Source organism: Meira miltonrushii (assembly GCF_003144205.1).
Source record: "Meira miltonrushii strain MCA 3882 unplaced genomic scaffold FA14scaffold_14, whole genome shotgun sequence".
Classification (NCBI taxonomy): domain Eukaryota; kingdom Fungi; phylum Basidiomycota; class Exobasidiomycetes; order Exobasidiales; family Brachybasidiaceae; genus Meira; species Meira miltonrushii.
In genome coordinates, this window is record NW_020289956.1 from 36,997 (window position 1) to 47,899 (window position 10,903).

Here is a 10,903-nt window from a genome sequence, read left to right on the forward strand (position 1 = left end):
TGACAACAATCACGGGCTGATCATTGGATCAGCTCATCCTTGCAGGAATTCAATAATAACATGTAATGACGGAGCCGCCTTTTCGATGAGGAAGTTAAGCGCGGTCACAAATTGGTGATACTCCTGTCTTTTTTGCCAAAGAGAGAAAGTCTTCGTACCTGAGTTGATTTTGTCAGGAGTGGGCGTTCAGCATGCAATCAAAAGGTTTAAAAGTCCACGTAGAAGAGCGCTGCGCTGATCGATTGAGTGATGTTGGCCCACTCGATTGTGTCTTCCCTATACCCTTCAGCCCAATCACGCCATACTACTTATACTGTTCCTACCAAGAAAGCGAGTGGGAGATGATGAACTGTATTCAATCAAGTGTAGATACCATCTTCTTGTATTCTGATGATGGTTGCTAGCAGCAAGTAAATCTTTTCTACCCCATAACCTGACGCAACCTTGATCATTAACCATGCATGAATGGGGGGGCCTGATTCACGCGTCGCGTACGAGACAGAAATGATGCCCATAGTCTGGGTCACTGTTTTGTGTTTGATGTTAAAAGACAGGGGTGATTCCTGCAGGCATCTGTTTAGTGTGTTTTTTGTGTTACAATTGCATTTTAGGGGTAACTTCTCATCATTTTGCATAAAAAGAGCACACACACCATGCAGATTGAATGCCAATCTCTTGCAATCAATATATGGCTGTGCCGCCGATTTGTGTGAACTTGAAAGAGAAAAAGTATCGGATATAATATGTGTAGCTTCAATTCAACCAAGCTTTTGCTTGTTGCTCTAGAACTGAATGCCGGCTTAGAATCGACATTGACCTCCATATTCTAGCAAATTTGGATTCGGGACATACATACTGTGCATATACCTGTAAACATTCTAATGGCTTTTTGTTGCCGGAAGCAAGTTTGATACCACTCCTCCATAATCAACAATCTAGTCACGAAAGAATTTCTATCCATCCGGCTCAACATCCTTGAGAGTTCGACAAGAGGTGCTGTCTTGTCATCCTCCCTTGAAGGATCGCCAAACAGCAACATCTCGTATCACTGGATAAGTCTGCTCAGCATTCACGCTGATCATCATGCCAGCAACAAATGCCCCGACAAGGTACAAGCCATTACCAGTCATCTTACCAGACAGTCAATCAATTCTAAACGTTGGATCTGCATTGCAAAATGTTCACATCACAGCCGCCGATCTGATCTGGTCATTGCTCTCCAACACATCCAACACTGAATCACTTCAAGATGTCTTTGGATCAAACTATGATCCTTCTGCATTCACTTCCAATTCTGGCTTAGCAGCTTCAAGCTCACATACCGTTGGAACATGGTGGATCGATACTTTGGGCATGCCTTGGGCTTTACAAGCAGTAGAGGTATCCCCTTCCGATCGTGAGTGGGATCAAGATGAATTGGATGAAGTGGGCGATGGGCTATTACCATTGGATACACCGATTCACTCCTTTTTGCACGCATTCGTCACACCACAAGGAGATGGTAAGAAACGATCTTTTCATGCTTCCTTACTTGCCGCAAACGTTGACAGACTATCAACGTTCGATCATGAACTTGCATTGACAGATTATGCAATCTCTGGTCAATTACGTACACCAAGATTACGACTCGTTTGTGGTGCACCAGGCTTGGCAGTTCGATTACGATTCGCTCATGTTCCCGAAATCGCTGATGGCTGGCAAGGTCGTGTTTGGTTCTTGCCTGCTTCTAGACGACTTGATCCTTTAGCAAGCGGAAGAGGCAGTCATGCATCCGATCTGCTCGAATGCGTTCGTGAAGAGTTGGGGATCCGAAAGGTTGTAATGCAAGGCGCAAGGAGCGTTCGAATCGAATATGCTTTGGCAAATGTCAATTCAGAGGAAATCGCTTTACCTCCGCCTCCTGCTCTTTCGGGGAAGATGTCATTGCCAGAACATTTGGTTCATTTACCCGGACCGCCTGATGCATATCCTCGACTGTTTTTCACCATTTCTGCCTCTTGGCTCAGTAGGCTTGGCAATGTTGCCATGGGATTCTCGAAATATACCCGAGAAGCGTCATTAATGACACAGCGCAAAAAGCCAGTAAGGAATGGAGCCCATCCACTTCCCTACCCTCGACAGATACGGCAGCAGCCTCAGCAGAAGGTTGACACTCCTACAAGCTCAAGTGAAGATCAAAATGGTTTCTTCAATCTATGGGGTTCGATGAGTTTTGGAAAGTCAAGTGGTGCGGCTATGCTTTCGGCACAAGAGGAAGAAGAGACTGTTTCGAAGATACTGAAGCGCAACGACATGCTTCAAACAGGAGATTCTGAGCTTGATGCTCTTTCACGTTCGACGAAAGGTGATCAAATTGACGAAGAGGAAGAAGGAGAGGGTACTTTGAAAGCTAAGTCATCCAGAGATCAACCAAATGAGCCACCGCAAGAGGCTCCCTCTAGCCCTTCTGATGTTCAACGATCTTCCATCTATTCTGCATCTGCTTCACGTCTGAGTAGGATGTTTGAGGGATGGCTTGGCTCTTCAGCAGAGGAGCAATTGACTGAAGGAAAAACTAGCACACCTTCTTCGCCTCAAAGACCTGCAACAAGAAGGGTCATTAGCGGTCCTATGCAGCTCAACGAACGTCCAGACAGCATGGCCTCTCCCAAATCGCCAACGTTGCCTTCTTCGCCTCCGTCTCAAGCTGGATTCATGCATGCTGATGAAATGGACGAAGAAGAGCTCAAAAAGAAATTTGAAAGCTTGATGGATGATTTGGACATTCCAACACATAGCAGATCAGCAATGTTGACTTTACCTGTCGATCGCAAGATCTTTTTGATCAATCAACACGAATCAAAGAATGCCGAAACGTCCTCTCCAAAACAACAATACGATGGTCGAGAAAGAAGTCCTTCTATTGCATCTTCACGTATGAGCTTTACGGATTCAGTCGTTTCTTCTTGGGCATGGAATATCATCAGTGTGGCCGGTTGGACAACTTCAGAAAGCGCTCCTCCTCGCACCCTTGCGTCCGATGCTGTCTTACAAGCAACCAAGGCGAAAACAGAACGCAAAGATCACAGCATTCGAAGTTCAACCTTGTCCGTCAGTAGTATTAGTGAGACCGAGGAGGAGGAGGATGCAGAAGATGATATCGTGCAAGAAGAATCTATTGGCGATGTTGCCTCGCCAAGTACGGATAATACTCCAGCTGAGACATTTGAAGCGGAAGTAGCACAAGCCGATCACGAGCAAGATGATCGAATCTTTGAAAAAGCAGTCTTTGATACGTTGAATGATCTGCATCAACAAAGTGGATCTGACACTGCAAGCAGTACAGTATTTGACTCTTCAACTGTAGTTTCTTCAGCTGATTTCAGTCCAAGACATGCAAGGAAGTCAATGGCAATAAGTGAAGATGAAGAAGTTGAGGCTGTAACAGACGTTCGGCCTTCGTCTTTGATCGGGTCTGAGGATTTGACTGAAGCAGTCCAAGAGATTGCTCCACACCGGCTGAGCCTTTTACGACAAGAAGTTCTACAAGAGGATTTGGGGCAAGATAAAGGAACAGAAGAAGAGATTGGGACGCAGACAGCCTTCATCGAGACGACTTTCTCAGCTGCAGATCTGGAAAAGACAGAGATGATTGCTACTGAAGAAGCAAAGCACATGGACATCCGTGCCAAAGAGGATGGAGACAGCCTAGTCAAACCAGTGCAAGAAACAGCAAAGGAATCGCCAATACCTAGCGTGGTGGCCCTACCTGCAGCGAGTGTAGAAAGGCAAGGAATGACCATCACTGAGCAAAGCTCGACACAGAAACAGGAGAAAGGCAAGGAAATATCTTCGGATCCTGCAATGGAGAGACCCGAAGAGGAGATCAAGAAAAACGTCAGCATTAGTCGATCGCCCGAAGTTGATGAAGAAAGAGAAGCTCCTCCAGCTCCTGCTCATGGGATAGATTCACAGCAATCAACGATTCCAATGACACCTCCTCCACCACCACCACCTCCGCCGCCACCGCCTATGCCAGCTTTTGTTGCTATTTGTCCGCCAAATCTAGCACCCTCTGGTAGTGGTCCTCCACCCCCTCCGCCACCGCCTCCACCGATGATGAAAGGTACCAATGGTATTCCACCACCTCCACCGATGCCAGCACCACCTCCTCCGCCGATGATGAATGGCGTACCGAGACCGCCTCCACCACCTGGAGCAGTGGTGATGCCAAAAGTGCCGGAGAAGAGACGAAAGGCATTGATGTGGAGCAAATTGCCAATGCAAACGGTGGTCAAGACGGTTTGGAATGATTTACCGGAAAATCAAGTAGACGTTTCAGTTGATGAATTGGATGGTTTGTTCTCATTTACGAACATCAATCCAGACGTCAAGCCAAAGGAAGTGGCAGAAAGTGGAGTAAAGAAGCCATCAACATTGATTGATTTGCAAAGAGCACAGAATATCGCAATCTTGTTATCCCGCATCAAGATGCCGTTCAGTGCAATTCGTGCTGCCCTTCTCGATGTGGAAGCCAAAGATCTGTCGTTGGACAACCTAAAGGCGATCAGAAGTTGTGTACCAACGGCTGATGAGATGAAGCTCGTCCGGGACTATCAAGGTGAAATAAATTCACTCAGTAAAGCAGATCAATTCATCAATGAGATGCTCGGATTTCCAAAGTTACAACAACGTCTTGATTCGATGATCTTTATGCGCAAATTTGAAACGGAAATACAAGAAATTCAACCGGATCTCAATACGATTCGTGCTGCTATAGATGAAATGCGAGAATGCAGAAAGTTCAAAGTGATCTTGAAGCACGTTTTATTATTGGGCAACATTCTGAATAATAAGACATTCCGGGGTAATGCACAAGGATTTGCTTTGTCGGATTTGCAGAAATTGCGTGAAACAAGAGCAGCTGTACCGCATGGTAAGCAGAATGGAATCGTGATCACGCCTACTTTATTGCACTTCTTGGTCAAAGTGTTGAACAGAGAAGATACAGCTCTGATAGGTTATTTGGATGAATGCGAACATATCGAGCCTGCAGGTCGAGTCGGTTCGCAATCTCTGTCTGCCTCCGTTGCTGCGCTTGGAAAAGGCTTGGACTTTGTTCAAGAGCACGTTTCTGCTGTGGATAGGATGGGTACGCCATTGCCTGGAGATCGCTTTGTCCAATGCGGCAATGCCTTCATCGAGATTGCCAAACCACAAATTGAACAAATTCGTGATTTCCATAAATTGATCGTTCAAGATGCCGAGCACTTGATTCGCTATTATGGAGAAGATGATCGATCGACAAAAATGGAAGACTTCTTTAATATGATAGGTTCTTTCGGTCAGAGTCTAATGCAAGCTGAAGTTGAAGTGGCGGAGAATGAGAAAAAGGCGGCTGAAAGACAGAAGCAATTGGCAAAGATGAATGTTGTCCATTCATCAAATGCACCCAATGTTGTGACTGACACTTTGCTCAATTCGATCAAGGCTAAACAAGCGGAAAGGCGGCAGAAAGAGCAAGAGCAGGCCGAGCAGGAGATTGCAAAAGCTGCAAAAGAGGTTGAGAAGCCGTCAAATGAGAAACATGTATTGCCAGATCAGACAAATATACCTTCAAAGACATCAAAGGAAGATGAGATCGAGTCGGAGGACCTGAACAGTGCGCATTCCAGACAAAGTACAATCACACATCAACGTGAAGCAGCCATTCGTGCTGAGGGTAGCAAAGAAGAGGAAAATGAAACTGCAGTGCATGCTCGTGATGTGAGTACTGCTACGATCAAAGGTGCTAATGAAGCAGACGCAACCCAAACAGACGACGATCCTACTCCTACCACCTCTCGCTTCCAGTCTGTGCGTAGGACAAATCAGATGGGTCGTAGCCGTACCACAACCAGACATTCGGTCATGATTATGCCAAATGAACTGGATAAACAGAAGGCAGGCAAGAACGAAGAAGAGGATGGGTTCGACGAGATGATTGATCTCGAGAATATGATGAACGCCAGAGGAGCACGTACGCTGGGTCGTGTTGCCGCTGCTGCTGCGAAGAAGCAAGGAGAGATTGATGCAGCGGCTGCAAATGATGCAGAAGCACACGGAACGATCTCGTTTGGAAGTATGCGTGGAAGCAATATCTTACGAACGGGACAAATGGAAGATGAAGTACCGGAAGGATCGACGATGAAACATCATACTTTGTCAAGAAAGAGTATGAGACGACCTCAAGAGAAATCCAATCATCGACCATTATCACGAATGTTTTACGATACTTAATGATTGGTTGTACCATAATGACATGATGATATAGCTATTAAATCGTATTGAAGTAAGATAGATACAAAAAGTGTCATTGCGCTATAAGACTGCTAATGGAAAGATATGATGATGTTGAGAAATGTACAATACAAAAGAGAGAGAAAAGTTCGTTTGCGATTTGAATGATCGTTTTAAATATAACGTGGCAATGATTCAATCTCATCCCACATTTCACGACGTAATTCTTGCGCAGAAGGTCTTGGCTGTAAATCATAAGAGAAATATTCGGGTGCAAGGCTATGAACGCTTGGTTCATCTTCTGGATCATGATAAGCGGCCAAATAAGGATGAGCAAGACATTCTTCGACCGTTGGACGTTTCTTTGGGTTGAATGCTAAAGTTTTCTGTAAGAAGTCCAAAGCATCAGGACTTGCGGTTGGGAATAATTTGGAAAAATCTTTACGTTTACGTAAAGGCATTTGACGAATATAATCTCTTGATCTTCTTGAACCGATTGCATACCAATCATCGATCGAAGGTGTACCAAGAACATCCAAGATTAAAGAAATTTGATGATGATAATCACGACCGGGGAACAAAGGTCGACCTGTAATCATTTCAGCCAAAATGCAACCAACTGCCCAAACATCGATTGCTTTTGTGTATTGTTTGAACGTAAGCATGATTTCGGGTGCACGATACCAACGAGTGGCAACGTATTCGGTCATAAATCCTGTTTCACCTCCTGGTTCAGCTGTCAAAAGACTGCGTGCCAATCCAAAGTCACAGACTTTCAAATCGCAGTTTGCATTGAGTAAAACGTTACTTGGCTTCAAATCACGATGAATGACATCGGCCGAATGCATAACCTTGAGAGCACGTAAAATTTGATAAACGAAATATTGTGCATGATCATCGGATAATTTTTGACTTCTTACTACTCTGTGTAAGTCAGTTTCCATTAATTCTTGAATGAAATAAACTTCGTTGAATTGTTCATAAGTTGGAGCTTTGACAACGTCCAAGATACTGATAATGTTTTCACATACGTCCATTTCTTGGAAAAATCGTAAAAGCTTGAGTTCACGCATTGTACGTAAAGCAAACATTTGATGTTCAAAAGGTTGAATTTTTTTGATGGCAACTTTTTGTCCGCTCGAACGATGAACGGCACTGCAAACGACACCGTATGCACCTTCACCGATTACATCGCAAACGCGATAACGTGTTCCAACGTTGAACCTATGTTTGCCCAATGATTGACCAGAAGTTTGTTTTTTAGTGATTGCAAATTTGGTTGTGGTGATCGAACGAGTACCAGCGGCAGGTTCAGCAACAGGTGCGACAACAGCCGGGGCAGGTTTAGCAATCGCAGTGACAGGTGTTGTAACGTGAGATTTAGCAAGTTTTTCATCCACACAAGGTTCACGTTCAGATTCGGTAACATCGGCCGATTTGACAGGATTTTCATTGGAAACATTAACAATCGAAGTTGCAGTTGCAGATTCGGCCAAAAGTTTTGCAATGGCAGATTTTGTACCCAAATTTGCGCCAGTATGATCATGATAATCGGATGAACCGGTCATAAAGATACATTCAGCGTCCAAGCCAGCATCAAGACCGCCAGAAGCGATTACGGGAGTTGGAAAATCGATAATCGCATCAGATTGAGCAGTAGATTTGAATTTGTTTGCATTAATTCGTCGAACGTCATCATCATCGGGAGTATTGTATCCGTCATCGGTATCATCGTGTGAGAGTTCGGATGAATCGTTTGAAGAATCAACGGAATCGGCCAAAGAGATCATTGAAGTTGAAGCACCAAGTGAAGAACCAGCAGAAGAAGAAGAACAAGATGCATTGGAAGGAGCGATTGAAGTTGGAAATTCATCGTCGTAAACCAAATCGTCCGAATTGATTATCCGTTTATCGCAATCGATTGAAGATTGAAGTGCATGTTTGATTGTGACGAAAGCGTATGGATGAGTGGCAGAGTCGGTCATTTTGGTGGATACCGAAAGTGAGTAGTAGCGTTAGATGTTGAGCAAATGCAGCAATAATTGAAAAGCAAATGTATGCGTGCGTAAATTGAATCAAAAGACAAAGGGACCAAGAAAAAAGAATCAAAAAGCCGAACGAACCAGTCGTACGATTGTTGTGTTTGAAAAAGAGTCGAGCACACGCACGCGTGATAGCGATTGAAGGAGAACAAAGGAAGTAAAGAGAGAAAGGGAAAAAGAAAAGATTTGTTTTTTGATCGTCAGCTTTTGAAATTCAACATCTGAGTTATATATGTTTTAATGCGCGGAATGGCGAATTTGATTTGAGTGTGTATAAGAACTCCTCTTCATATTCTACGCCCGCCTTCATAATGTTTGTATATCAAAGCATACCGATCGTACGTCATTTTGACATGGGAAAAAGGGGCGCAACGAAACACACAGACATCGAATGGCGTTTGTATTACAGGCCCGAAGGCGTGCAGTGAAAAACGCCTTGAATGATTGTTACGGCATTGGCATTTGAATTGAGAGTCAGAACGGACCCATATTCGTTGATTGTCATCAAATAAGATTTCAATCTGACCAGAGGCGGGAAGAAGGATGCCATTCGCTTCTGTGTTGTTTGTTTGACAGTTATTGTTTGTATGCAGCTTGAACGCCGAACAAAAGCTGTTTTAGCGTACGCCCTTAAAAGATCATTAACGCCTAGGGCCAAAGTTGACTGATAAAGTGCCCTAAATCTAGTGCATCTTCTGGCGTAATTCGCGGCGCAGGCGTTAAAGAAGTGTGCCGTGCAGTGCATCTCACTTTCCGGCCAAGAAAGGCTTTCCGCGTGAGAGTGTAAGTGCAGTTCAAGCTTTAAGCTGTCAGTCAGCCTTGCCTGCCTGCCTGCCTGCGGAAAGGCGTTGGCGTAGTGCGTCAAAAAGAGCAAAGTTTAACCGGCCACCAAACAAGAGCGAGAGCAAGCAATGGTGATGATATCTTGTGATGATGAGATTGAGAAAAAAAATACTTACCGTACTTTTCTGACCGGTTGTGCTGCTTTTGCGTTTGAATTGCTTGTTTGTTTTGCCGAACGGCCTAATCGATTAGACGTATTCGTAGACGGAAGTGGATTGGCCAATGCTGCATTCGTATTCGTAGTCGTCGTTGTCGTTCCAGCAGGATTAATCATCGCAGAAGCCGAATGAATTTTTGCCGTTGCTGCATCTACCACATTTTGAATTGGTAAAACTTCTGCCATTTTGTTTGCTTCTTGTTGTCGTTTGTTTTGTTTCGTTAAAAATAAAATTGTTTTTTTGCTTGTTTGCTTGTGTTTTTGTTTCCGTTGTTTGGCAAGTGTCGTAATGAAATTTGAATGAATTGAACTTTTTCTCTTTTCTCTCTACTCGTCCGCCGGCGAACGATGAAAGAAATTTGAATGAGAATAATAAAAATATGATGGCCGTAAACGATGATTTTGATGACGAATACTTGTTTTTATTGATCTTTTATAAAACCAAGTAAAATATCGAAACGGCCACTTTAAAGTTGTAGTTGTAGTAGAATAAAAAAGTGAAATGATTTGAGTCGGAGATTGAAGAAATTTGTTTGATCTTCCTACTCTTATATCTTTCTTTATCAATTCATTACCTCTTTTCAAACATCCGTTCAACTTGAGTGGCTGTGATTCTTTTGCTTCGCCATGGTCCCCTTTTGCGTATTGAATCATTGCTATATGCTTACACACACACTCACAGACACACTAAAGCTTTCTCTTTGTTCACCGCAGGGGCGTGAAGTGCGGTAGGATGATGGTGAACGCAGTGTAAGACAAAAGAACGCCAGCAGGATGTGTGTGTGGGTTTATTGCGTTGTGCTGTGCAGCCTTTTGGGGGCGGAAATTGGTTTGTAAGTGAGAGAGGTGGGGAATGAAAATGGCTATGACTAAGTTCTTTTTTTGTTTTTCATTCCGGCTAAATTGAATTAAGTGATCGCCCAATTCAAATTAACTGATGATCTTAAATGCCCTTGTTTTGGCTAACTTTTCACTCATCTTAATAAAAGGTAGATCTAGATGATGGCGTTCAAAGAATGTCTTGGCATTGGAGTATAAACGCCTTGAAATGCTTTTTGCTTTGTTTGAATGTTGATAAACTGAATGTCATCTATGAATAACCGCGCTTGGCGTTGAAGTACATTCTGTAAGCCGCCCGCCCATCTCATAGCCATCTTTTTTTTTTCATGTTGTTCATTTTGCGCCCATTGCTTCATTGCCTTTTTAATAAACAAATCTTGCTTACCATTCCATGTGTGGAGATTTGTTTCTACAGTGACAACAACTGCCACCACAAACTGGTCGAACTTGAGCGCATTTGAAGACCATTTGACACACAACTTTCATCATCACCCTGCATCTTTGCAATGTCAATTTCATCCAGCGTGTTGCAGCACATTAGTCATCCTTCGGGGCAGGAAACCGTTGAAAGCTGTGTTCATCTGTATATGAAGCTTAAGCTTATGTTTCTGACCCCATATACACAAACACACCGCTTTCTCATATCTGCGGCCATAGAACCGTGAAAGTACCGCATCCCGTCCGATCTGCGAAGTCAAGCACGGTATCGCCTAGTCAGTACTGCGGTGGGGGACCACGCGGGAATCCTGGGTGCTGCAGTTCT

General features: G+C 43.9%; 3 protein-coding genes across 3 annotated transcripts; 1 reads left to right on the top strand and 2 right to left on the bottom strand.

The window, feature by feature from the left end:
• The first annotated feature begins 698 nt into the window (after window positions 1-698).
• On the top strand, window positions 699-6,344 carry FA14DRAFT_162854 (uncharacterized protein). The gene has a single exon (XM_025499777.1). The coding sequence runs from the start codon at window positions 1,084-1,086 to the stop codon at window positions 6,256-6,258; it is 5,175 nt and encodes a 1,724-aa protein (XP_025351547.1). The 5' UTR covers window positions 699-1,083; the 3' UTR covers window positions 6,259-6,344.
• An 87-nt stretch (window positions 6,345-6,431) lies between these two features.
• Window positions 6,432-7,994, bottom strand: FA14DRAFT_151809 (Pkinase-domain-containing protein; the record flags this gene model as incomplete). The annotated part of the gene is made up of 1 exon (XM_025497485.1): window positions 6,432-7,994. The coding sequence occupies exon 1, from the start codon at window positions 7,824-7,826 to the stop codon at window positions 6,432-6,434; it is 1,395 nt and encodes a 464-aa protein (XP_025351548.1). The 5' UTR covers window positions 7,827-7,994.
• Window positions 7,995-8,582: 588 nt separating this feature from the next.
• FA14DRAFT_193147 (uncharacterized protein) lies at window positions 8,583-9,486 on the bottom strand (the record flags this gene model as incomplete). Its single annotated transcript, XM_025501980.1, has 2 exons — window positions 8,583-8,821; window positions 9,260-9,486. The coding sequence occupies 2 exons, from the start codon at window positions 9,484-9,486 to the stop codon at window positions 8,704-8,706; spliced, it is 345 nt and encodes a 114-aa protein (XP_025351549.1). The 3' UTR covers window positions 8,583-8,703.
• Between the last annotated feature and the right edge of the window lie 1,417 nt (window positions 9,487-10,903).

Excerpts from the sequence above, each read along its gene's own strand:
- FA14DRAFT_162854 (XM_025499777.1), top strand. The coding sequence starts at position 1,084 with ATGCCAGCAACAAATGCCCCGACAAGGTACAAGCCATTACCAGTCATC.